Source organism: Panicum hallii, chromosome 9 (genome assembly GCF_002211085.1).
Source record: "Panicum hallii strain FIL2 chromosome 9, PHallii_v3.1, whole genome shotgun sequence".
NCBI classification, from domain to species: Eukaryota; Viridiplantae; Streptophyta; class Magnoliopsida; order Poales; family Poaceae; genus Panicum; species Panicum hallii.
In genome coordinates this window covers 14,162,746-14,190,075 of record NC_038050.1, presented here as the reverse complement: position 1 = coordinate 14,190,075, position 27,330 = coordinate 14,162,746, and the positions used below count along the sequence as shown (strand labels likewise).

At 51.9% G+C, this 27,330-nt stretch overlaps 2 protein-coding genes and 1 pseudogene across 2 annotated transcripts; 1 reads left to right on the top strand and 2 right to left on the bottom strand.

Annotated features, from left to right (window-relative positions):
- Positions 1-9,089: 9,089 nt before the first annotated feature.
- LOC112873626 lies at positions 9,090-9,913 on the bottom strand. The gene has a single exon (XM_025936635.1). It carries the CDS (start codon positions 9,768-9,770, stop codon positions 9,231-9,233), a length of 540 nt encoding a protein of 179 aa, XP_025792420.1. The 5' UTR covers positions 9,771-9,913; the 3' UTR covers positions 9,090-9,230.
- A 2,737-nt stretch (positions 9,914-12,650) lies between these two features.
- LOC112872825 lies at positions 12,651-19,129 on the top strand (annotated as a pseudogene).
- Positions 19,130-22,362: 3,233 nt separating this feature from the next.
- On the bottom strand, positions 22,363-25,962 carry LOC112873627. The gene is made up of 3 exons (XM_025936636.1): positions 25,802-25,962; positions 25,575-25,691; positions 22,363-22,712 (listed from the first exon to the last, which is right to left on the bottom strand). Exons 1-3 carry the CDS (start codon positions 25,820-25,822, stop codon positions 22,599-22,601), a joined length of 252 nt encoding a protein of 83 aa, XP_025792421.1. The 5' UTR covers positions 25,823-25,962; the 3' UTR covers positions 22,363-22,598.
- Positions 25,963-27,330: the final 1,368 nt, after the last annotated feature.

Genomic DNA, 27,330 nt, shown 5'->3' with positions numbered 1-27,330 from the left:
CCATATTAAGTACGATTTTTATTTCACACTATATAAAAGAAGATTTAAAACTATTCGGGGTATGAGCACCTCACAGCCTTGAAGCAACCAAGGAAGTACTTGGAAGATACCTCCAAGGCGAAGTTTTAGAAGAACTCGAGGATGACTTCAGAAGTACTCGGAAGGCTGCAATACTCGGCTACGAAGAGCTCGGAGGCTTGTCACACCCGGGGCTACGAAACTGCGCACATAGCATAGAATATTTTGGAATAAGGGATGGAGTATGTCCCATATCTTATATCTGTTGTACTCGGATACGAGTAGTACTCGTCGGTATAGAAGAAAACTACCCGAGTAGACTCCTAAGGTAGTATTGGGCTAGGATTCCATATAACCCTATCCCCTCAGTGTATATAAGGGCGGGTAGGGACCCCTCCAAAGAACGATCATCTAAGGCAATACAAACTACCATACAAGACGTAGAGTATTACGCATATCGCGGTCCGAACCTATCTAAACCTTGTGTTGCTTGCACCTTCGAGTTGCTGATCTCGGCGACACCCTGCCTATAAGTCTACTACCTTAGGGTATACCTAGGCTTGCCGGTAAAATAGCAACACCCCCTCTATTTATTTTTTATTCACATTTGAATGGTCTTAACGGTACTTACTACTTAATACTCCGTGGGAAGGTGATAACAAGGGCAAACACTACTTAATGGTACTACTTAAAAGATTTTTGGGTACTCTATGTATTCACCACATATTTCATTCGGGGTGGAAAATGTGACAGGCACATGATTTAATTGATAGGCTGTGTGATAGGCTTTCTACGCTGTCTAATTTAAGGGAAAAATGCACCGACTCTGCGTATCACTTTGATTTTGAAGTTTCTCACATAAATGTTTTTCCATAAAAGTCTAAAGAACTTCCAAGAATCCTTTTTTGTTGAGCTCAAACTTCTATGCATCTTTTTTTTTGAAAGTTGACCTTGAGCCTCTGACCGCTAGCTTATAACGATGAATAAAGGGGATACATCCTCAGTCATACTTCACCGCCTTTAAGCCCCAAATTCAAACTAGAGCTGATGGAGGGTGCTGAAAAACAGAAACACCTCTCTTTTACCAGATTGGATCATGTCTGAGACTGGCTAGGTTTTCAGCGGTCAATCCTGTCTGCGTGAGAGCACCCAAGTTCGAGTCTCGCATTCGGATTGGTGCTCTGGCACATGCTGCATATATATCTTTGCTGTCGTCGGATCACTGCAGGCGCGCGTGTGTTTACGCCTTTCAATCTTGTTTAGACACCGTGGAGGGACACACATTGACACATCATCTGGTTCAGGTGTGTGGTAATATGTGTGCGCGCACACACCACGCCCCCCGTACGTACATAAAGCACATGCGAGTGGCGTCACCGCACTAGACGCGTACGTACACACCCTTTTCATACAGCCACACTTCTTTATCCTCTTCGTTGTCGCTAGTGCATCTGTCTGGATCCCGTTGAAGAAAGGCATCACGTCGGTAGACTTGTTTTGGGGGAGCACGACTACTTCTTCCTAGTTGTGAACAGGCGCGCAAATGCAGCAAGTGGAAAAGGCAAATGGCGCACAAACTTTTGCGCTCCAAAGATCCCCGGCCGGTGCAGGAAAAGGTGCCAAAAGTGGCCGTGGAGGTCGTTGTTTGTCAAATGAAAGAAAGCCACTCCAGTCGACGTCCACGATGCCCTGATGGTTTTTGGAATACCAGTACGTTCATCTGCCGATCCACACCACACCGTAGCCCTCGTGGCCGGGTTTAATAATTAGCCTCTGGCCCGTGTAAACACTTTGTGTGAATGTGTGATGTTATGCCAAGACAATCTGTAGCTAGCGAGCTTGGCTCGAAACGGCCACTATTGTCGTTTTCCTGTGTCAGGCTGGTGACACTTTAATATTGTCATTTAAGCTAGACGATTTCTCGCATCCAGGGAGCCTGGCCCCGAAGAAACGCCCACCGTTCTCGTTTTCCGAAACCACGCTGGGTGACACGTTTTGCACCCAACGAACCAAACCCAGGTGGTGCATGCAACCAAACAGATCTGACCGGAGCAAAAAAATAGGCAATCGGTCACACGGTAAAGTTCTTTCCGCGCAAACGGAACAATTTCTCTATTTCTGTAAAGTACCGGTGACACATATGGATGCGCATCCTCCTGGCAGGACCAAGACCGATTGACTTCATTTTTCATGTAAAGTACATGCACCAATCGATTGACAAATAATGCGAGAGCGCGGGGGCAGGCACACGCATCGGTCAGAGCCGATGGAGACCCGGTGAGGCGGGTGCTCGACACCCGCGCGCCGCCGCTCGTCGTCGCTTTCCCTTCTAGAGATCCGAGGCTCGCCGCTGCGTCACTGCGTGCGCGCGAGGGCGTGTGGAGTGGACGCACGCCGCGTTCCCACAGACCACAGTCCCCAGTCCCGCGCGGTCGTCGCATGCTGCCGGCCGCGCGCCTCGGCCCGGGCCCCTCGGGCGAGGTCAGCAGCGTCGACGTCGCCGGTCGCCCGCCCCGTCACCCTCCTGCTTGGGTCTTCGTTGGCTCTCGTCGCAGAGGACGAGGACGACGGGTCGCCGTCGTGCGTCAAGGCCCCGGCCGTCGCATGGCTCCCCGCCCGGCCCCGCCCGCTATACGTATCTCCCGGTGTCTTCTTTGTGGACTGCTGCATGATTGCCGGTCCAGCGCGTCATCGGCGTACTGGCCTGTGCTGACCTGCAAGGCTGCAAGCTGCAGACCAGCTGCGGTAATGCGTGGTCAAAGATCGGAAGAGTCCACTACTGTTTCACGGAGACGACGCGTGATGTACGACTGGTTGACGGTTCAAACATCAAACCGTAGCTTGTACGACAGGTCGTTAAAATCCGCGTACCCACAAGCATTGTATTGTACATGCTTAAGGTATTTGGATCCCCGGCACAACTGACCACGCCGCAGTTTGGCAGGCTACACGAGTTTTAGGCTACTGCTTAGTTGGTGCCAAGAATTAGGCGGCATTTTTCGTCACAACCGTGGCGCAGCAGCGCCGCGCATCCAGGTGCTCTCGCGGGCTGCTGGCTAGAGGAGCTCGCTCTCAGATAGAAGACCTGAGTTCGAGCTATGCTTCTTTCTCAATTCAAATGGTGAGGTTTTCTCCCGACAATACACGAATCTCCCGCACCATTTTCACCCCTGGTGGCTGACTTTATTAATTTCCTTAGCCGTGTGTGTGTGAGCAGCGTAGAAGCTTATACAAAGGATGAATTCATGAACCTTTAGGTTTTCCTTAGCTGTTTTTGTTCAATTCTCCAGTTTATGAATGATAATTTTCCTATTTTCATTTTTATAAGAAATTCAAGTCTACCTTGTGGTTATTTAATTTCATTGTCATTTTAAGTTAACTACAGCACTAAAATTAATTGTAACATTTCTTTTTTTTTCCCCTTCGATGTTCTGTTGTGGACGTTCCACTTAGATGTGCTATGCGTTAGAGTTTTATTAGCACGAGATCCAAAGCTGCCGACATAGTATGTGAGATGCAACCACGCAGTATTACTGAAAAGAAATCGCATGCCGTCGCTAGCCCTAGGAGTGCTAGCTCGCTGCATCCGAACTTGGCATCCAACCTCGCCATGCAAATCTTTCGAGCACAACAAAATCGTGGAGCCAGCAGAAAGCGCAGGCAGCACAGCACCGCCATCTAGCCTCTCCGGTTTATCTGAGGACCCGTAGCCCCCCAAGCAAAGCTGGTTCCAGAGCGAACAACGTGACGGCCCAGTCGATGTCTCTCGCCGGCCCCACGGAACCGAAGGCACCGCAACGTGGCGGCACAGAGAGCGCACAGTAACGCGCACGTTCTCCTCCTGGCGATGAACGATCCAGCGGTCGAGAGCCCATCCTCTCCCTCCCACGTGGGCCATCGCCACGCTGACAATCGAGAAAAAGGCCTGCGTCCGTGTCTTCCAGCAGCCGCTTCACTGTTGGAAGTGGGTCAGTGTCGGGCACGCACTGACTGACACGGAGGAGCAGTGCGCGTGCACATGATCGTCACTCTCCTGGATAGCTCAGAAAGCCACTGATCGCTGGCGCAGGTACGCGACGCCACAAGCGCCGTCCGCACACCTAGCAGAGAGGATGAGGCAACAGATCGACCGGCCGCCGATCCGCCGTGGCCGCCGACCAGCCACAACAAGCCCGTGTCCGGCCGCGCCCGGCGTCCGTCCATGGAGCCACGAGCGCGCTGCCATTCTGCCAAGTGCCAGAAAAACCAAAACGGCGTGTCCGCCGCGGCGGGCGCACCCGCGCGTGCACGCGCCCTGCAGCGAGGGCGCGACGCCTGGCCGCCGCTGCGACCGATGCGCGCGTGCGCGGCTGCGGTTGGTTCGGGCCCGAAACCGATGCCGCGGGGCGGGGCCTCCGCTCAGTCCGGCCGCGGCTCGCCGAGGCCATGTCGGCAGCTCGCTCGGCCAGCGCCCCCGCGCGTTTTGATTAGTGGGCTCCCATGAAGGATTCCCGAGAAGCGATTGGGTTGGCCTTTTCCGCTCCCCGATGCCTTACCGATCTCCAAATATGCGCGCGCGGCACCCAGCGTGCGTACGTGCGCTGGGCCCTCGGCGTCCGTGCGGCACGCATTTTCGGCCGGCCGGCTGGCTGCTCGGACAAGGCTTCGTGGAACATCTGTCTGGCCTGTGGTGGTGTGGCCTCTGGGTCGACGAGAGAGAGAGCGAAGCACACGTACGGTTTGAGGTGGGGAAAAGCAGCGGTGGCAGATGCTCGGTGGCTCGCTGCATGTCCGGAACCCTGACCGATCTACTGTTGCCGCACGCGTCGAGCTTCCGGCCGGTTGGCCGGAGCTGCAGTACCCGCTCCGTCTCTGCTGACCGGACGCGCGCGCGCGCCCCCACCGCTCGTAATCGACGCCCGAGCCAGACCACGGCGGTCGAACGGGACGCCGGGGGTTGGCCGCGCCTCTGAGCCACCACGAAGATGCCACGGCAGTGGGCTCGAACCCATTACGGGAATCGCCTCGCTTTCAGAACGGCTGAACCACACGTAATAAACATACCCTAAGGGCTCGTTCGGTTAGACCGGAACGAGATCAGGAATCCTTCCAGTGAGTTGAAGCTTATATAAATTAGCTAACAGTTCCGGCCTGGAATCGTTCCATGCAGTCATTCCTGGAGAACCGAACGGCTCCTAAGGGCAGTCCCAACCCAAAGTTTTCATAAGCAGTATCTATATTGCCACGAACAAATTTTCTTTGGACACTACCCTCCCAACCCATAGTTTCTTTTGTGGGCCCCGTAATAAATATTCAATCTCTTTCTCATTTCTCTCTCTTTCATCCTCTCCGTCGCCTCTCTCCCAGCAAACCCACTCGAGCGTTGTGACCTCGTGGGTGGGAGCCAGGCGGCCAGCCATGGCGGCCGTATGAGCTCGTCGGGCTCTCCTTTCTGATCAGCAAAGCAAGAAGCTGTAGTTCTCAAGCACCACCCCAGCTAAATCCGGACAGCAGTAGCAAGCAGCACATCTACTTCCTCCCCCGTTCACCAACTTGCTTCTTCCTCTGCTCTTTCTTCCCCACCGAACCAACAGCTCTCTCGGAACTTCTCTGCTCGAGTCGATCGACATACTTGCTACCTTTCCTCAAATAAAGCTGAGGGCGGGCTGTCGCGTCGAGCTTGCGCGCTTGCCGGCGGAGTGCTGGAGCGCACGGGGCAGAGCAGCCTAGCCATGGGTGACCTCGCCGCGGGCGTCGTGCCAGCGTCGTCTTTTCTTGCTTGCTTTAGTGTACAGAAGAAACAATTCTTCAAGCTTGCGAGCGCCCGAGTCCAAATATTTCTTTTGAGATTCAAGATGCGAGCTTGGATTTGGAGCCGGAGGGGATGCGCAGTGGGTGGTGAGGCACTGCAGGCACGGCCGTGGTATGGAGCGCGCGAGGCGGCAGGAGGCTGGCGTCCATGGGCGAGCGGCGGCGAGGCATCAGCGGAACGGCGATCGGACACCAGCTGGGCACGAGCGGCGGCGCAACGCCATCGCCATGGGAGGCGCTCCTCTTTCGACACCGGCAGGACTCGACGGCGAGGACAGCTAGACGCGAGCATGGACCCCACAACCGCGTGGTGAAGATACCAGGCCTCACCCCCATCGCGCGTCCATCCGTCCGTTCGTTCGTCGGGTTGCGCGCCGACACGGTTTTCTCCATGCGACACGGTTTCTATATTTTTTTTCTTCTCTCTTTCCTCATTAATTTCCTCACTAATTTTAACCGCTGCATCAAATTTTTGCTTATATGGCAGTCTAATTAATTTTATGAACAGACGGAGGGTTGGAACTACCCTAACACTCCCTTTAAAGACTTTTATCACCGGCCGTATGGTGAGTAGTGACCGGTCAGTACTTTATTTAGTGGCAAGGCGCAGGAGGGGCCCACTTGCCAGCGGATGACCTCGGTGGCGGTTCACTGGGTCCACGTGTTCGTTCACGATCATCGACATGGTGTTTGTTCGTTTTTAAAAATAAAAAACCATCCACATGATTGGTAGCGCCTGATCAGAAGGCTTTGCTCAGGAAGGTTAAAGGGCTGTTTGGAGTGCTGCGCCATGTGCCACGACGCGTCACACTTTTTCCGCCGTAGGTGTGGCGGCCGTTTTAAGCGCCACAGGTTAGGCACGCCGTGGCGGGTGGGGCGGCACTCCAAACAACCTCTGTAACTTAAGCCGGCCTACACGCCAGGTCAATTATAAGCGCGCCTACATCTCCTACTGTTTGTACCTGTGCATGACTGACACTTGAGCAAAGCAGCTGCTAGCCCCTAGCTGCTACCAGGTTAGCTTGGCCTTTACAGTTCGCGCACGCGCCAAGATTCCTTCCCCCGCCTGATCACGATAACCAGCGAGACGTCAAAGGTTGTCTCCCCATCTCACCCCCATCAGATTACCGCGCGGATCGCGGCCCCATGTGCGATTTTCTCAGAGTCCTGGATTCCTGAAACCTGGAGTCCAGCCTGGAGAAGGCAAGGAAGGAAACAACCCATGTTATTTCCGTTGCGTCGCGAGGTACCGCCGCCTGCCTGCTGTCGTGAACTCGTGACGGTACCGCACCGGCGGCAGCCAGTACATCACCCATCTTTCGGCCAGTCTTATCCGATCCATCCCCACTCTGTACACGCACGGCTCACTGACGACACCCAGCCACCGCCACCGCTCGCCGGCCGGCCCACTCTCGCCTCGCCGGGCCGAGCCCCCCCATGCTAGCAGCTGATCGACGCGGAAGGACGCGGATGAAGTGAACCGGCAGTTCTGTGCACCCCCGGCCTGCTGTATGTCGTCATCGTGTGCTGCTGCGGCGGCAGAATTTGAGGAAAACAGGCGCCGTAGTGCGATCGCTTGCCAAAGCTTCTTTTTTCTTTCTTTCTTTTCTACCCCTCCCGGCGGCAAAAGCTGGGTCAACAACTCGCCCGCTGCACAGCGCATACCGCCCGCAATTAACAAGGACAGCGACCGTGCCCTTCTGGTCCAGGTCCAGGTCCAGGCCCAGGTCGAGGCGCCACACGGCCGAAGCCAACGCGAACGCGGCGGTCCGCTCCCGCGCCGCGGACCTTTAAACAAAGCAGCCGCCCACCGCGGCGAGCTGCCACCTCCACCCCTCCTCGTCCCCCACCTCTCTCTCTCTCTCGGCATCTTTTTGGGTTTGGGGAGGGGAGGGGAGATACGGAGGGAGAGGGGCGTCGCTGTCGCTGGCTACGCGCACCGATCCGGCATCCCACGCTTTTCAAGGAATTACCTGCTCCGAACTTGAGAGCTGAGTTGCCGTGCGGTTGCGACGATCTCCTCCCATCCCTCTTTTTCCTCCCCGCGATCGGGAATATTCCCGGGCCGTAAATGGGGTTTGTACCATATGCCGATATGGTGCTATCTCGAAATGCTCTTCCCCGGAGAGAAATCTACGTGCCTTCTCGAAGCATGTACGGGAAGATGTGTACAGCTTTCGCGATCCACGCTTGGTTTATTGCAACACGCGGTTTGTACCATATGCTGATATGGTTTCAAATTTAACCCGCTTCCATTTCTTGTGTTAATCTCATTTTCCTATTACGTCGCGTTCACGCTTCCATGCTAGTTCTTGCCTCAACATAAATTAGTTATGCCTCCCCCCACTCAAAATCAGCATGTCGACACCAACCATTAGTTGCGCCACGGAGCATAACTTTTGCTGATCAACCTACTAACCATCAAATCCGTCCGTGTATTTCTCCTTCGCATTAGCTGCACGTCAAGTCGTCTTCCTTCACACCAGGGAGTGCCCTGTGCGGTGTCGGCGTAGCATTTCTCCTGTGGGCGCAAATGGGAGCCGGCATATTCTCGCTTTGCAATTAACTACTCCTACATGTATGTGCTAACCAACTAGTTAATGCGAAGTGTCGACATTTCGCCCCCCCTCATCCAATCAGAGAGCGGGCCCACACCTTACTTCTCCCCCCTTCTTTTTCGTCCTATCCATATTTCACATTGTTTTTTTTTTTCTCCTCTACCTTCCGCACGTCCAAATCTGTCCCCCCGGGTCCCCATGTAGTAGGCTTTCATAATCTGCTTTCGTTCTTTGCAACTGCCAATAATCCAACATAAAAAGAATGCTGCCTGAAACTGATCAGGGCAACGGGTCATTTACTGCAATGCTCATACGATTGTCACAGTCTGATGATGAATCCATATACAGGATAGCTACAGTGACGGTATTAAAATAGGACTCCAGGAACGAAGCAATGTTCATCGGCAGCTCTAGAGGGTAACTCTACTAGTAGCATGTTTCGAAGGAATTTTGACGGAAACAGTTTAAGCACAACAGAGAAAGGTGAAAAAACTGCAGCACTCGCAGTAGGACAAAGCGGGTCATTAGTACTAGTAATAATCAAGATGAATTAATTTCACTAGTGGTAGTAGTACATGGACCGGGCCTCTCCGGGGAAAAAATGCCAAAAACAGAGGCCTGAATCTCTACTCTCTCTCTTCCTCATCGATCATCACGGCTAAACGCGGAGAACAAAGTAAAGCGAAAAGAAAAAAAAAACTCATCGAATCAATCCATAATGATTGAGGCCACTAATCAGAGCGAACGCTCCTCTCTCCCTCCTCCTCAAAGGCGAGAACGGGATCAACGAGGCCGCGGCGGGCATTGCCGTCGAGGTGGGCGGCGGGCGGCGGTGGCTGGCTTGCTGGGGGGACAGCCACCGGGTCAGTCCTGGAAGCCGGTCTTCTCCCAGATGGCGTTGCGGACGCGGCGGAGGTCGCGGCCCTTGAGCGTGCGCCCGGCGCCCTCGCGCACGGAGAAGGACGCCGCGGCGCGCTCCCGGAACTGCAGCATCTCGTGGGGCGGCACCCAGCGCCGGCCGCCGCTGCCCGCCGCGTCCTCGGCGAAGGCGTCGTCGTGCGCCGCCCACCCGCGCGCGCCCGCGCAGCTCCCGGCGTACTCCGCGCCGAGGATCTTGGACCAGTCCGGTATGTTGACCGGCACCGACGACGCCGGGCCCGGGCCGCCGCGCGGCTTGGGCTTGGACGGCGCGGCCACCGGCGGCGACCGCGCGTACGGGTCCGCCGCCGCGGCGGAGGGCAGGAACGGCGACGACGACGACGGGGACGACGACGCCGGACCTCCGCCCCAGATGACGTCGGCCTCGTCGAGCTCCGCGCCGTGGTCGGCGCCGCCCACGCCGTGCACCGGCGCGAACAGCCGGTGCGACGCCACCATGGAGAGGCCGCTGCTCCGCCCGGCCATCCGCCTCCGGTCTAGAGAAAGAGGGAGAGATACGAAGAGAGAACGGCCGCTCTCTGACCGCGACCGCGAGCGGGATAGCACAAACCACCGCGCGCGCGTGGAGGGAGGGTAACCTGAGAGGTGAGGGAGGGCGTCTGGTTCGCGTCTGGCAACGGGCGGGGAGGCGCGGGATTTATAGCGGCGGGGCGGGCTGAAGGGGAGTTGGGGCGAAGTGAAAAACCGAGAAGGGGGGAGATGTGGATAAGGCTGCTCGTCCGCGCGCGGCGTGACGGAAGTGGGCGCGGTGGTTGCCTCGTCTTACGGCTCTGCCACTGGTGGCGGTGGCCTGGCGTGTCAGCGTGTGTATGGGGTGGGGTGAGGTGAGCCGGGAGCGTTGCGGGCGGGAGCAGCAAAAAACGGCTGGAATCGGGGTGGAGGTATGGGCGCGGCGTACTGCTGCGCACTGTGCTCTTCGATCTCGCGCATGGCGACACGGGCACACGGCTGACAAATCCGAGGCAATGGCGCCAAGGACGTAGGGTTTCGTGGAGATTGCGTACTGTTTGCCAATAGCTTATGAGACTATGATACCCCATCCGAAGAAACTCGTCAAGTTTCATAATGCTGACCCAACCTTAGGTTTCGTTGGATGGTAGTGAAATATTGATCCGAGAAACAAAACCGCTTTAAGGTGGTATAAAAGATTCAAAGCAATTGTTCCTACAGATCAAAATACATGTTGCTTTAGCTTTTTCTTCACAGCTTTCGGAAATCTTATTGTTCTATAACCGGCCCAAACATTGGGTTTCAAGCCTTACACTTCCTAAGTTGTACCATACTAACTTCTTCACAATGCATGCACACTTTAGACTATTAGTTAAGAGTAAGATGGGGTGGATCTTATATCTACCTTGTTACTCTAGGGCCCAACATTAAATGTGCATTTCCTGAATCTATCCAGATGGGGCCTCGACACGGATCATCTGGCAGATTTGCACGCATCAGCTGCGCCATTGTGTCCAGGCTTTCGTGAAAGAGGTCACAGTAACTTGTTTCAGTACGGGCGCCTTTGCACTCTGTTCAGTGTTCACCCCGTACCGCCCTTTTCGCGTCGGATTCCTGGGCGGTGAACAATTCGCACAGAGCATTTGCCTGGTGGAAAAGGCGCGAAAGCCTGTGGCCGTGATCCCACGGTAATTAGTGAGGTAGTAGTACGAGTACGATCGCTGTTCCCGGACGGGCCGGTCATCATTGCGCCCCCGCTTTCGTGAAACCGGCTTTCCAGCCCCGAAAGGCGCATCGCGCCGGCCCAGTCCCTGCTCCGCGGGCCCCACCTGGCCATCAGGCCATCCGCGCCCAAACGGACGGCTGTCATCTGCCGCGCCCTCCTGCATCCGACGGCTGCCGTTCCCCCGGTGAGGCGTGAGCGCGGAAAACGACAACGGGGCCGGGTGCTCGCGAAGGACAGGGGCGTTCCGGTAACTTCCGCTCCGCCTGGCACTCATGGCCACGGCCATCTCTGGTGCCTGGTGGGGGAGACGGGGAGCACCCGGCGCCTTTGCCTTCTGCGCCCTACCACCGTCCCTGTCGCGACGCGCGGGGCCAGCGCGAGCGCGACGCGTGTCGCGGCCGGCACTTGTCACGCCCGGAGAGGCCGGCGCGGCGGGCGTTCACGTGATCCGTCGCGGTGGGGGGGGGGCCCGCGTGGAAGTGGGACTGTCGCCGTCTAGCTCTCGACCGGAGAAAGAAGGGGCCCACAGGATCCGAGGCCAAGGTTAGCCTCGCACTCGCACTCGCAGCAGAGGCAGGCCAAGGTTAGGAGGGAGGGTGTGGCGTCGCGTACCCGTGTGTTGGTGTCGAAGGGAGCAAGCCCGCGGCGTCCTGCGCGGTGGTCCGGTGCCGCGCCTCGCTGTGATCCACCCAAAACCCGCCGTTGGTGCGCGGGGTACGGACGCGCAGATGCTCCGCGTCGCGACTCGCGCGCGGGGAGGTCGAGCCCTCGAGGGGTGGCGGCTCTGTAGCGGACGACGTGTACGTACGCCAGAAGTAAAGTGAAGGGTGTACGGCTGCGCGGTCAGAGCTTAGCCCAGAGCACAGAGCAGCATCAGCGTCGCTGCTTGCAGAGCCGCAGGCCTGCATGCAGATGCAGCGAAGGCGAAGAAGCGTTCACCGGAGATTAGGCGAGACGGAGATGGCGACGTGAAGCCGTGGAGGGACGCGTCACGTACCCATCTCCAGCAGAGGGAGGGCAACGCTTGAGGTCATTTACCACCTGACCGAGGGGTTTACTCCGGAACCCGTGCAGTGCAGGAGATGCCCCTCGCGCGCACACGTGTGCTGGCGGGGAGCGAGCACGTAGGTACGACGTGGGTTAAACTTATTGCTAGGTCAAACTAAGCAGCAGGTTTGACATCCACTATAGCACCTCTTGGGTCTCAGCCTCCCAAGCAAAGCAAACCAATGCTGACCAGATGAGATGTGGACTTCAGTAAGAATTTGTTTGGTTTGAAGTGGTTTATTATAAGCTCTACCAATAAATTTTTAATAATTTTTTATCTAAATATGAGGGTTTATTGGTGAGATTTATACACATAATCTCCGTAAACCCATAAACCCCTCCAAGGAATACATATGAGTCTTATTTTCTGTGGACCCCACAAATATCTCTCATATTTCCTCCCTTTTTCCTCCATGTGAGGGGCTTATAAGCCCCTACAACCGAACACCATTTTGAGCGTACAATAAGACCCTCCATATAAAAAGTTTATGGGCTTATAATAAACCCCTCCAATCCCAACAGGTCCTAATCCACGTGCATGGTGCACCTATCACCTTGTGTCCACACGTGAGCTGGATAAAGTAAACCTGTTCTTCGCCATAAACTGGCGAGCAAATGCCTAGATGGGGTTGGTAGCTAGAGGGCAGCCTGATAGGACCGACGGCACACAGTTGGTTGACCTGTTGAAACGGTCTAGGAACCACAGCTTGCGTGCATGGAGTGGATCCGCGACGTGCTCCCGGTCCTGCAGAAGTGAGCTGTCCGATAAGGCTCCTTTGTTTAATTAGTTTTACTGGGGATACGAATTGAACGCAGCTGAAGCGATGTCAACTGCTGAAGTAAGAGCCGATCGGATTAACTAATCGCCCTATTATTATTATTATTGAAAGGGAGAAGTCTCGATAATAAATCGTCGTTTTTCTGAGTCGAGAACGTGGTGGCAGGTTTCCTAAAAAAATAAAAATAAAAAATCAGTGGCATGCAAGCAAACGGATCTATTCGTGTAGTACGGTGGGGATCAGTTTAGAGACGGTGGCTAGGGCTGTGACTGTGAGCGGATTTTCTCTCCGGTGTCAGACGAGCGAGAAGGCGTGCGGAGCGTAGGACTGCACGGAAAGTAAGCATTCCGACGAGATGACGCGCTCATTTCGCCGGGCTTAGTTTACAGCTGGCCTACCTCGCAACCGCCGTAGGCGATGGGCGCCGGAATCCGGTCATTGCTCGTGCGCATCTCGCCACTGTCACCTCACTTAATCCACACACCACGCACACTTAAAATTGATGGCTAATTGGCTAAAACAAACGGGAAAAGCGGAGATGCTTGCCGCACCAACACGGCCGCCGCCCGCCGGCCGAGCACATGCCCTCCCTCCTGTGGGGGGCGCCCATACGGGTTTAAACTAACCCCAACTTGCACGGGGGCACGGGGCACATCACTCACTTGCCCCTCACGGCGGCCGGGGAGGGGAGGCTTCTCTCTCGCCTTGTATCTGGAGCGGGAGACACGCCGTCCCGATGCGGATGCGGCCCGTCTCGGAGCTCGCGAGACCGTCGATCTATTCCCTCGCGAGCTTTATCCGACGCGTACCGGCGATCGCCGTCGTGGCAGACGGTGATCGGCGGCGACCGTGAGAGATTGGACAAGGAAGCCCTCGCTTCGTTCAGGGATTTCTTTAGCAAGCGTGCAGTGTTTGGCCACTTGGTGCAAGGCTGTCCATCCATGCACCCTCTCTCTCTCTCTCTCGTGCGTTTTGCGTCTGGCGATTGGGTACACGCCTGGTTTCCTACTGGCATCCTGACTCGCGGAAATTGTCTAGAGGAGTGAACAGCTGTACGCTTGCCCTGAGAGCAAGGCAAAGCGTATATAGGGAGATCGATTAACAAATGGCAATGGGAGGTCGCTTTGCTTGCGCCGGGGATTCGCGGCCCGGATAATGTTATCTGCAGGCGAAGACGGGGGGCACGATCTTATCCGCAGCTCGGCCAAGGGCGCCTTGTTTCTTTGTGTTTTCGGGAAAGTTTTGCGGTCGCTTCGTTGATTGATTCCAGCGTGGAGTAGTATTGAAGCTGCTACAGTGAGGGCGTTGTTTACTGCCATAGGGGCAAGTGGCGCATTGCATCTGAGGAGTTAGTGTGTGATGATTGGTATGAGTGTGCAGTGGGGGTTTCAATATACATTCAGTTAACCTCATGATTTGCTCTACTGGTAAATTGTGGATTAGATTAGTGATGATGGGGATAGAATTTGGAGCCAAAACGTAGCGCCGCGACGTGCTGCCTTTGGCATTCTTGGAGGTATGCCCGGCTACCCGTACGATTGACAGTGAGTTACCAATTGCTGAAGTTCGTTCTCGAATCGAGTTCGTTCTCGAATCGAGGGCAGCTACATTGTTACATGTCAGCGGTGCTATAGGTTGTCTCGTGCAAATCCATATAGGATTTTTGATGATGTGGAGGAGAGAGGGGGAGGAGAGAGAATGAGGTGATTGTTTCGCGATTTCGATGATCCATAGACTAAAATTAAGTACTATGAGATCATCAACTCACCATTATACGAGGTGTTGTTGTTACGCTACTTATAATTTTTTTTTCCATTCCACAACTTAAGGGATATGGTATTACTACGAGATAAAAAAATGACAACCTATTGTAGAGGTTGTCTGTTCAGTCATCTTAAGATGACGTGTCGTTGTACGAGACTACCTATTAGACGGCCTCTAATGTACGTACTTGCCCTGAGAATTTTCTTTGAACGAATTCGAGTTGAGATATAAGTACTATGTGAGCCTACAGTTGTTCTTGGAAACTACTGATGGTAAGAACCTGTGCATACAAGGCTGATAGGGTCGTTCATTTTATATACGGGAAATGAATTGAGGTGCTTCCATGGGTTAATTTGGGCCTAGACTAAAAGTGTCAGGAGCAACATCCTTTTTACACGATCCAGTCCATGCTTGTTTGATTTGGGCCTCTGGGTCCTCTAGGCCGGCCTTGATGTGGCCAGCTTAATTATTTGCTAACCCGGACTGACTCAGAGTTTTGCGGTGCCTCCTGGCCCACGGTTTGAATCTACGTGGCGTGGCATTGCGGGGTTAGCCCATGGGCTCATGTCGGAGGCCAGCCCAAACCGTGCCCATGGGCTGATTTCGGAAACTGGTCCAAACCGTGTGTCCCAGGGTTTGCTTCGTCCAAAACTTTCAGGGTTTTTTGTTTCAAAAAAAGAGAAAAACTTTCAGGTTTTCTGAAAGAACTTGCGGTATTAGCATACGTGCAAGAAAACCGTAGGTCAAGAACGATACAGATGTAAAAATACGGGGAAAAGATGTTAGCATACGTGCAAGCTCCCCATTGCCGGAATGCTTATGTCACCGCTTCTTTGGCATGACTCACTGCACAAGTCGGGGGGCATCATGCAGAGGCGCAGAGCCATCAGCACATCCCGAACTGATGGGTTTCACAGCATCTTCTCATAGCAATGGTTCGGTTTTGGATCGGGCGGATTTCAGATCCAGCGGGTTTGGGTTTGCGGATGATTCCTACTGTTTTAAGGTTCGGGGCTTCGAAACCTATCGGGTTCGGTTTTAGGTTCATCCGTGGACACCCAATAAATATCCATATTTTATAGTATACTAATGATAACTTTATTTACTTAGGCTATTAAATTTATTCTAAGTTGACTCAGGAAATTATTTTGAAAATGTTATATATATCATGTATATATTTATAGAAAATACTTATTACTCTTACTATGTTGCCATACCAAGCGAGTTTTGGTATCCGCGGGTTTCGGTTTTGGGGATGGATTTTCATCCGAATCGGTGTTCGGGGCGGATTCCGTCGGTGTTTAACCTCCAAACCCACCGAGGGATACCCCCGAGGTGGTAGATTGTAGGTGGGGGTGTCGCCGAGATCAGAAACCCGAAAGTACAAAGAACACGAAACTTTAGACAGGTTCGGACTGCCGAGAGCGTAATACTCTACGTCCTATATGGTTGTTTGTATTATCTTAGATGATATATCTTTGGACGGGGTTCCTTCCCGCCCTTGTATAGTCAGGGGGCACAGGGTTACATGGAAGTCCTAGCCAAATACGAGCTTAGAAGTCCTACTCGAGTACTACTCGGATAGTTTACTGTTCCGACTAGTTCTACTCCTGTACGAGCAGTTACAACCGTTGTAGGGTATGAGCCATGTTCCATCCCTTATCCTAAAATATATATGCCATGTGCGCAGTTCCGTGGTCTCGGGTCTAACAAGCCCCCGAGCTCTTCGTAGTCGAGTACCGTAGGATTCCGAGTACCTCTGAAGGTGTTTTAGAGTTCTTTCCAACTTCATCTTGAAGTTGTCTTCCGAGTACTTCCTTGGTTGCATCGAGGCTGTGAAGTGCTTAAGCTCCGAGTAGTTTTCAAGTCTTCTTTTATACGGGGTGCGATTGAACTTGCACTCCATATAGAGTAGCCCCCGAGCCTTAGGTTGAATCGAAGAATCAGGCTGAGGGTCAAATTAGTTTTGAGTTCTTCTGTCCTCATCTTCCAAAATTTTTAAAAATAAGCCGTCGATGACACGTGTCCCGCAGTCCCCGAGCTTTGAGTCCAAATCCCCAGATTTGGAAAAAAAGGATCCAGAGAGTCGTGACATGGATTGTGTAAAAAATTAAGAATTTGAATTGATGGTTAAAATAGGAAAATTGGCTCATAAATTTGAAACCCCTTTTTGGATAACATCCTAAAAAAATAGTTAAAAAATAACTTCCCCAAATAAATCCTAAATTACCGCTCAAAACGAATCTTATCCCGAGATGAACTCTTTAGCTTCTACACAGTGATATGCCGAGTTGTTTCCTGCGTCCAGCCCCAAGCCGTCGAAAACACGCTGAGTGCCCTGCTGCGCGCAGCCCGCGAGCATAGAACCTAGACGAGCCATCGAAAGTACGCCGAGTACCTTGTTGCGTCTAACCTCCGAGCATGGGAGCCCGACGAGCCACCCAAGGTAGGCCGAATAGCGTAGGTACCGGCCGAGTTAGAGGAGATACACCACATGGTTGGCGGCGCCAGCCTCCGAGCCTGGGGGTCAGCCGATTCACCGCTAGTACGCCGAATGGTCTGTGCCGACGAAGTGATGGCCAAGTAAGGCAGTTCTTGGGAGCATACCTCACCCAACGGCATGGTCCAAATTTGATCCCGTAGCTTGATTCATGGGCGATTGTCAACGAAGCCGCAATAGTTGTAGATGAAGCCAACTAGTCGGAGTCGATTCTGACTAGTTTCAGTCATCGGTGTGTCGACGGCGCGAGCACGACTTGTACCGAGTAGTCGAGGTAGTCGGTGACGCAAGCTGAAGTCGTGCTGAGTAGTCGTTGTAGTCAGCGATGCAAACTTGAGTCGTGCCGAGTAGACGAAGAGTAACGGCAGCTGCGGTACACACCGTAGCCTGACAGAGATCGACGTACAGGGCGAGACGGAGTTGCACAGCCGCATAGCCTTCTTGAGCAGATGCCATCGGGCATTGGATGGGACTCAAATTGCATGGACTTTTGGCAAATAGGAGCCCGTTTTGTAGCCCGAATAGGAGTCGGGTACGCTCTTCCGCTAGATCGGATTTCATCTGACCCGAGAAGTTCTAGTGCAGCACGAGTTGAAGTCGCGTCGAGAGCGGACTCCTCCTCAACCTTCTTGGCTAGGTCAGGGAGTATGGGAGTGAGGAACTAGTAATCGAAATGTTACCGGAAGATGGGAACAAAGCCCCTTAAACAATGCAGACTACGCATAATATTAATTTAGTACCAGTAAACGGAGCGTTATTGGAAGTATGAGAGCAAGATCTCTTTAGTAACATAGAGTACTAGTTTGCAACTAGTAAACGGAGCGTTACTGGAAGTACGGGAGCGAGGTACCTTCAGTAACACAGAGTACTTGTCGAGGACTAGTAAACGGAGCGTTAGTAGAAGTATGGGAGCGAGGTCTCCTGAGTATTAGTCGGGAACCAGTAAACTGAGCGTTACTGGAAGTAGAGTATTAGTCGGAGACTAGTAAATGGAGCGTACTAGAAGTATGGGAGCGAGCCCCCTTCAACAACATAGAGTACTGGTAAACTGAGCGTTAGTATGGGAGCGAGGCCCCTTCACTGACATACAGTGTCGCTGCCCCGCGCCGCGCTCTACGTCGCCGCGCAGTGCCTTGGCGCCGTCTGCGGCGCGGGCCTCGTCAGGGTGGTCCGCTCGCCGCCGGGTACCTTCGCGCCGCTCGTTGTGGGCGACGAGTACAGCAAGGGCACGGGGCTCGCCGCCGAGGTCGTGGGCACGTTCGTGCTCGTCTACACCGTCTTCTCGGCCACCGACGCGAAGCGAACGCGCGCGACAGCCACATCCCGGTAACGAGTTATCGTACGGCGCCAGGGTTTGATGTCTTTCTGCGGAGAGGGAGTTGCTATATATTGCTTGAACTCACGGATGGTCTTGCAGGCCCTTGCTCCCCTGCCGATCGGTTTCCCGGTGTTCGTGGTGCACCTGGCCACCATCCCATCACGGGCACGGGCAGCAACCCGGCGAGGAGCTTCAGCGCCGCCGTTGCCAACAACCAGGCCAGTGCATGGCATGATCAGGTAGTACTTCTTACAAGACTCCACATTTATAAAACTCAATCGTGAACTGAGACAGGAACATAAAACTATGCTCATCCGAAAATAGTGATGAGTGTTTTCCCTGCAAATTAATTTCCCCCCTATTGTTTCCTTGCAATTAATCATTTCTATTTTTTAAAAGGATGAATTGATCATTTCTTGTGCAGTGGATCTTCTGGGTAGGGCCTCTCATCGGGGCGGCCATCGCCACGCTTTACCACGAGCACGTCCTGCGGGCAAGCGCTCTCAAGGCACTGGGCTCTTTCAAGGCTGGATAGGTATAACGAGTTCTTGGATCTCGCGATGATCAGCCGTGCCTGGAGTGAAGAGCATGTATTCGGAGACAATGCGCTCGGATAAAGCATCATGATCGCCTCCTTAAAAGTTGCACAAGGCAGTCTTTTCGCCCTGGCCCCCTCTTGGATCATGTTCAATATGTACCATTACTTCAGACTCTCAAGGGTCTTTTAATTTGGTCCTTACTTCAGACTCTCAAGGTCTTTTGGTCTCCTTTCTTTCTTTCTTTCTTTTTTTTTTGTCTTTTTGAAGTCATGTACTGCTGTTGAGAAGTTGTAATGCGCTACATGCCTGCTCTACAATGTAACGTCATTTTCTGGTACACTAGTTATTCTGGTGAAATTGAGCCTTGGCATTTTTCTGAAACACACTGAAAGTTGTGCATCAGAACTGCAGAAGCAGTAACACAAAGTGAAGATAAACAAAGGAGATTTTGAATGCCATGTCTTCACTTCCTTTCCTTCCCCCATATCCCTACTCCCTCCAACAAAAGGGAGCAATCATACAATCTAAGCCATGCCTCCTTGGGCATGATTACACAAATTAAAATAACACAAGATTCCCACCAACATTCTGCGTACAGCGAACTATATCCATTGTATATTTGCATAACATTTTAGCCTTCGACAGTTGCAGAGTTAACCTAAAGTCTAAAGATACATCACAGTACGTGGCATCCTTGTCCTTCTTGTCCAATGCATTTAACAGAGAACCCTATCAGCCAATACCCTGAAAGATTCCTAGTAATATATCTTTGTGCTTCTGAAGAGTGGCTGGGTGCTAGTGCAACAAGTTCAACAGCACATTCAGAGACAGACAGTTTCTGCATTGCAATGTCCCCGGACGGTCCCCTCTGGAAAAGATGGAGGAGTAAAGGCAACGGAACGTGGGGCATGGCTGCATGCCACGCCTGTTCAATTGCTCGCGGCGGCAGCGGCGGTGGCGGGCGCTCGCCGAATAGATGGATTCGGCACGGCAGGCGGCGGTGCGCGCGCGCGCGGCCTTGTCCCTGCCGCTGGCAGCAATCATGCCTGGGGCGTTGGCGCGCGCGGCAGGGCATGGCTGGGTGCGCGAAGAAGGGGAGGTAAGAATCATGCCCTCTGCTGCGTCCCTGCAGGTGTTGCCTGGGCTTTTCTGGGCCTTGGATGGTTTATCTAGTGCAAATTGGGGCCTGGATGATAAAAGCAGCTCTGGAGTGGATGATTCCGGGGGTGGTGTGTTCATATAAGAATTCACCCTGCTTGCAGAGATTAATCTGCATTGATGCCTGCTAGTTTTGTACGCTGTGTGTGTAATGTATTTGGCTGCTGTCACATTAGCTCCTGAGGCATCTTTTTGTAGCCCTTTTACTGATCAAGAGTTACTTCTAAGTTTGCCGTGATCAATCCTACACCAAAATAATTAGAGCCTCTTTGGCAGGACTCCTCCCCCACCGGCTTCAGCTCCTTGTTACTGTGCTGCACTATTTCGTCCTGTAGCGGTAAGAAAAACAGCTCCAGCTCGGCTCCGCTCCTTTTTGCCTAGGGGATAGAAGGAGCTGGTGGAGCTGGGTTGTTGAAGCTTCTCCTGGCTCCGCTACGGTGGTCTACGGTACTGAAGCCGGAGCCGAGTGAAGCCCGGCCAAACATGACCTTAAACAAACACTAGTGCATAACCTCGCCAATACCTACAAGATATTCAACTCAATCTCAATGACTGAAGTCCTAAGATTACAAAGGATCCTCTGCTCATCCCTCTTTGGCAAAAGAATGCTTCCATCATTAATAGCCCGAAAGCGAATAGAAAGCTAACGAAAAGTTGCGTAAAAGGCATGCTTTAAAATAATAACAAACTAGCAGTGTTTCTGAAACACATGTTGGAGTGACTATGATTGATCCCCTAACTAGTCTGAATAAACAGGATTTAAGCAAGACTGATTAAGGATGTGTCTCACCCCTCCATGGATATCGTCTGCACCTGGAGCTAAAGCTCTCGCAGGACATCATTCCATCTCTCCACACCACCTCATCATTCTGCCCCCCTTTCGCTTGCCACTACAAGAATTGCAGTAGAAGCAAAGCCTCACACACCGTACCTTTGCTTGCTTACTCCTAGGGCCTCTATATAAGCACTTAGCACTACGAATTCAAGCTCAAACTCACCTGCACACTAATGTGATCGAGAACAGCAAGCACCAGCTGAAAGTTCAAGGTGCAACTCAAACCATGGGAAAGATCACGGCAATGGCGGCGGCGGCGGCTGCGATCGCTCTTCTGCTCCTACCCCTCGGGCAGGCCGAGGAGAGGCCCACGGCGGCGCACCCGCACGGGCTCCCTTTCGAGAGCCCGCTCGCGCTCTCGCCGGCCGCGTACGACTTCTTCCACCCCAGCGCGCGCGCCCGGCGGGCGCACAGCGTCGCGTCAGCGCCAGCGCTCGCACCGCGCGGGCAGCAGCAGCTGAGGGAGTCCGCGGTCAGAGGAACTACGGCGAGCGTCGCTAGGGCCGACCAGGAGGCGGGCGGCGTGGCTCCCGTCAGGATGGTCAGGCACCGCACGGTGGCCGGAGTGTTCGTCGGCGCCGCGGCGGCGGCGCTAGTGGCTGTCGGCGTGGCGTACGCCGTAGTGCGCCGCCGGATGGCGGCGGCGCGCGGTGGCGCTGGCGCGGACGCGGGCGCGACCAAGTCAAACGCGTAGTGCGGCGATAGCTTCAGGGCCCGCGGGCTACGTGTGCGTGCGTGTGTGCGTGTAGTTGGTTCGGTAGATTTGAATGGGCCCAGAGAGTTGGGCCAAGGTCGGGTGCTACTGCTTGTGTAAATGTGGACTATTTTGGAAAACGGAAAATTTTAGATTAAGGAAATTATCCGATCATGAACGTTCACAAGTAAATATCTACTATCATAATCTTAAGATATATAAGTATCTAGACTTCAACCCTTAACACGAGGAATAAAGAAAAATAAGAAAGCAAGCAACTAAGAAAGAAAGCTAAAACACTAAGCTTCATAACACTAAGCTTAAGCTTCATGCTTCACTTCTTTTATGCTCTTGCTTCCACCTAGCAACAGGCGGAAAATTGAAGCATGCTCTGCGTTCTTTAAATTTTGAAGTAAAGTCCTCTAAAAAAAACTTGAAGTCAGGTCTGTCCACGAAGATCAGAAGAGCTTAGTCATAAGTGTGCTTGGAACAATGTCGGCACGAACACTCTAGCAAGATTATCCTTGCATTCCCTCATAACTAGTAAAATGAAGTTTAAAACTTAAGCTCTTGTTTACTGCAGATTAAGAACTTATCTAGCTCACAAACTATATAGAACTTGGAGATAAAATGCTGGAAAAGCTGAATTGTCAATTATTAATACATATACAAGTAATCAATGATAATATTTATTAGTTCTTCAACATATATATGCATAATATTTAGAGGAACCAGGCTTTCCACAGGGTTAGAGCATTGACCATGAGGTAACATCCAGATCCTTGTTCAGGGAACAATGTACGGCAGAATCAACCATATTCAACATAATTAGGTCACTGGGGAAGCTTTTAAAACAAAACATGTTCAACTCCGGGTGCAGAGAAATGTCAAGTACATCTGTTATGTTTCAGCACAACAATGGCTTGAAAGTCTCGCACTGCCCTGTGCGCTTCCTCACTTGCCATGTTCAAAATGGTGCTTGAATCACCATCCACGAGAGCTAAGGTATACAACAAGTCGTCCAAGAGTCTCATCCACCGCCTTGTTCCATACATGAGCCAACTCAGTCGAGCTTCTGCTACTGGTGATTTCACCAGGCTGTGTAACAGAAAGATTGAGGCAGTGAGAATAGCTTCATCGTCAGACAGAAAAACTGACACAGTTAACAGGAAAGATTCAGTAAAAGTTTGGAAAAAGCAATTTTCATTTGTTGCTATGTCTCCTGAAGTGCATGAAAGGGGACAATATTTCTTACTGCTCAAAATATGGTGATCCATATGTCCTCATAAACATTACACATCCATGATAATAGGCTTACCACTTTCCGGCTTTATATTCTGATGCTGTTTCTAGCAATCACTTCCACTTGAAAGACAGTTCAAACACACATCTTTCACAATTACGAACTATTATTTTTCCTTGGAAACATGCTCAATGTCAGAGGTGCGATATTTAGATCCCATTTTCTCACCGACTTCACTACGAATTTTGCAATATTTGTATCTTGATATGTAAGAAAACTGAGGGGATACCAGTTCCATTTCTTAAAAAAGGCACCATATGTTGAATTTGAATAGATCCCAATGGTTCCTCGTCCAATAAACATATAATACATGGGATAACCATTTAATACTTGGATGTGTTTTGACCTCTTGTACGAGATCATGCAGAAATTATAGCAGTGTTCACAAAGTAGTTTCGGACTCCGTAGCTCTTTTGAGGTTTTGCTTTTCTATCATGTAATGTTACTGGTTTCAGAACATGCAGACTTTAATCCTCAAGCGCAAAGGTTTCAGAAACAGAATTTGACATTTTCTAACTTGGAGGTTTCTCATATTTTATAATGCCATTAATACCACACTAAACTACAATCTCTATTAGTGAAGCAGCAACAGGAACATCAATCCAGATCCAGACAGCACGGATTTGAGGAAAAATACAACAAACTAAGGAGGGAATAAAAGCCTCCTAAATTTCTGTTTTTAGCCTATGTTAGTTTTCATCCTGATTTGTAAAGTCGCCATAAGCATATTTGACCTTCGATTTCTCTTATAATATACCATCAATCATTACAAAACCAATAGCATATCAAAAGTACTTTGATATGCAAATCTAGTGATATAACTTTATCGGAGGAAATCTCCAGCCGGGTGGCGGAATGCACCCGCCTAATCCTAGTTTAGGATGAGTTTGGGGGACACCTAGGAACGCTTGACCAAAGGGTGGATGAACACGGAAAGGACACGGGGATTTAGAGTGGTTCAGGCCGCCGGAGCGTAAGACCCTATGTCCACTTGTGTGTTGTATTGCTTATGAGTTCTTGGAAGAGCATGAGAAAGCTTGAGAAAGCTTATCTGAACCCGCGTTCTAACGGGCGCACTCTCCCTTTTATAGACTCAAGCGGAGTGCGTACACTGGATGGGGTCCCGACAGGTGGACCGGGTGACACATTAAATAATATGCTCACTGGAGCCTTCAATGCCACAGATTCGGTGATCTTCACTCCAGCTCCTTCCTGTAGTCCTCGATCGAGAAGTTGATGTGCGTATCAGCAACCTGGGTATAGTCATGTGCCACCTTACTGGCACAGTGCCTGCTGTCAGTGTTACGCACAGTGGAAGACGTGCTGTCACTGTTGGGACAGTGCCCGCTGACAGGCGAAGGCGCTACGTTGACCCGCCGCGCCGTCGCCTCCGTGCTCACTGTAACAGCGCACGCCTTAGCTCGCCTGCAGCAGTCCATCATTACTCCTTGCTCACGCGCGCGGAGCTGTGATGTGACTACACGCCACTCGCCCGCGCGCAGAGCACAGTGACGCGCCGCCTTGGAAACAGGCGGGCTTACCGTGGTGTCAGCATACTTGCCCAGTGTGTCAGTGGGCAGGCCATGCCCTGTCTTGGGCACGCGCAGCCCAGCTACCCGCATTTAATGCGGTAATTGGGCCGGCGTCCCACGGAAGGCCTTCTGCCACGGGCATGTGGCAGGGTTGGCCTAGCTGTCGGGGCGGCACGTGGTGGCACCGGACCCCTTCCCGAGGGGAAGGGAGGTCCGGGCCCCCAAGGCCAGTCCGGGTGGACAGGCCTGTTGGGGTCTGGCTCCCACACGTGGCGGCGCCGGACCCCCCCGGGGGGTCCGGGCCTGTGGAGGCCATTTCCAAGCACCCTATTCTTGTGGGTACGCGGAGGCACCGGACCTATAAGAGCACGGAGGGAGGTCCGAAGACCATGATCCCAGCTGTCAGGCCCGGGCCGTACGCCACGTCACCCAAAGGCCAAGGGCGAGGTCACGGATAACCTTGCGCCCATCAGGTTGGGCACGCTGTCAGACGACTCTCTGGTGGGCAAGGCCCGCGATGATCGAGGATAGGCGGCCGAGCACGTGGTGGAGTGCGTCCACCACGATGCACTTGGCGCACACGCCAGAGCTGGACACCCTAGCAGGAGGTACCTCTGTCCGTATGTACCGACAAACTTGTTATCACTAAACTTGCAAATAATTTGATCAACTATTGGTCAAAAATTAGGAAGTTTGACTTTTTCTAAAAAATAAAATGTATTGAAATGAACGGAGGTATCATTTGTTATCTATTGAGCTTGCAATGTCCACCTTTCTACTGTGGTGAGGAATGAACTACCTTGAATATAGAATTGTAATGGTTGCAGTTGCAGCAACCCATTCGCTTAATGCGTTACTGAAGGAATTGCACTAACGTCATAGAAAGACAGAGGATTCTTCAAACTAAATATCTGTTTTAATTGGAACCCGTGTGATTATAACCTGCCTATTGCCAATTTGCCATGCTAGTGGCGGTAAAAGATCACAACATAAACAAAAGATCACGAATTTCTGATGGTCACTAGAAGTCTGTCATGCGTTCAACGGAAAATTAAGCCATGAACCGCCACAATAGTTCAGAAAGCAGACATTTGCTATGTTCGGAGGAAGCAGCCAGATGCCGACCTGGTAGGAGTAAGGCGACCCGTCCGCTTCGGCGAGGGAGCGGTAGATGGCGCGGCGCTGGTGAAGGACGAAGCCGCCCATGGAGACGGAGCCCAGGGCGAACCCGAGGAGGCGCTCCTGCGCGTAGATCCAGACCCAACCAACAAGAAAACGAACCGAATCAGCCACAACAATCAAATGGGATCCTGTCGATTTCTCGGTGCTTAAAGGGGTTTAGGCTGGGTTACCTGCGCGAGGATGCTGATCATGGCGGTGACGGTGGCGGCCGCCGGCGAGACGCGAGATTGGGCGTGTAGGCTTCTTTTCCTCTTTCTCTTCGGCTACGGTTTCCACGGCGCTGGGCGAGCCCGCCGCCCCGCCGGTGATGTGGTTGGTAGGCTTCGAATGCGACGCTTATGGGCCGTAGTAGTGTGTTTGTGGGCCGGGCTAAAGTGGAATGGAGCTCTGGTAGAGAGATGGCCCAGCTCATCTGGCTAATTTCTTCGACTTTTTTTTAAAAAGGGATTTAAAAAAAATTAAATTTGAAAAGGGGTGCCGTTTTGGAAATATTCGAAAAATGGGTGCCTCCCGCCCAATCAACGGGCGGGAGGCGTGGGGCCGGAGATCTCCCGCCCATCCAACGGGCGGGAGGTCCAAAAATATTTCCAGACCCCTCCCGAGGGTCTCTTCGCGAATAAGAAACTTTTCTTATTTGCGAAGAAGCCCCTAACGCGGCATCTCGCCCGTCCAACGGGCGGGAGGTCCACTGAGGGGCATCCCGCCCTCCCAACGGGTGGGAGGTTACCCGGAGAGGCATCCCGCCCTCCCAACGGGCGGGACGTTCCCTCCCCCCCCACTATTTAAGCCCCCACCCACCCCCAAATTCCCATATTATTCAGCAAAAATCAAGAAAAAAAGAAAGAGAGGAGAGGAAGAGAGGAGAGGAAGCGGTGAAGCCCTGTTCACACGTCGGTTTGGAGGTATATTCTCGTTCTAGTCGTATAATTATCAATTATTTTTAGGAATATTTGTTAGAATAGTTTTCAGTATTTTCAATAGCTTTTAGAAATATTTGTTAGGGTAGTTCTATTTTGAATAGTTTTAGTATTTTCAATAGTTTTTAGATATATTTGTTAGGATAGTTATATTTTGAATAGTTTTTAGTATTTTCAATAGTTTTTAGGAATATTTCTTAGGGTAGTTATATTTTGAGGAGTTTTTAGTATTTTCAATAGTTTTTAGAAATATTTCTTAGTGTAGTTATATTTTGAATAGTTTTTAGTATTTTTAATAGTTTTTAGATATATTTCTTAGGGTAGTTATATTTTGATAGTTTGTAGTATTTCAATAGTTTTTAGGAATATTTCTTAGGATAGTTATATTTTGAATAGTTTTTAGTATTTTCAATAGTTTTTAAAATATTTCTTAGGGTAGTTATATTTTGAATAGTTTTTAGTATTTTCAATTGTTTGTAGGAATATGTCTTAGGGTAGTTATATTTTTCATGCAGATATGGCGCAGACACCGGAGCTCCTTGACGCGAACACCGACGAACGGCACAGGTCGTACCTGGCAGCGGTGGAGGGGCAGCAGCTTCACTAGCTGCGCTCTCGTGTAGCAAAAGAGTTGTTGCACCTGGACGACCGCTGGCTTGACAGGTGATACTTTGTATTTTTTTACGGAATGAATGTATAGCTTGTACGACAATTGTAACCACAATGCAAAATATATAGGTTACGTGAGGCTGGTTTGCTGCCACTCGCACGTATGCTTCAGG

Bases quoted from the DNA above. Each gene is read 5' to 3' on its own strand.
- LOC112873626 (XM_025936635.1), bottom strand. From the start codon at position 9,770: ATGGCCGGGCGGAGCAGCGGCCTCTCCATGGTGGCGTCGCACCGGCTG.
- LOC112873627 (XM_025936636.1), bottom strand. From the start codon at position 25,822: ATGATCAGCATCCTCGCGCAG. The intron at 25,692-25,801 runs GTAACCCAGCCT...ATCTACGCGCAG, and splicing joins TGATCAGCATCCTCGCGCAG to GAGCGCCTCCTCGGGTTCGC. The intron at 22,713-25,574 runs GTCGGCATCTGG...TCTGTTACACAG, and splicing joins GGTCGCCTTACTCCTACCAG to CCTGGTGAAATCACCAGTAG.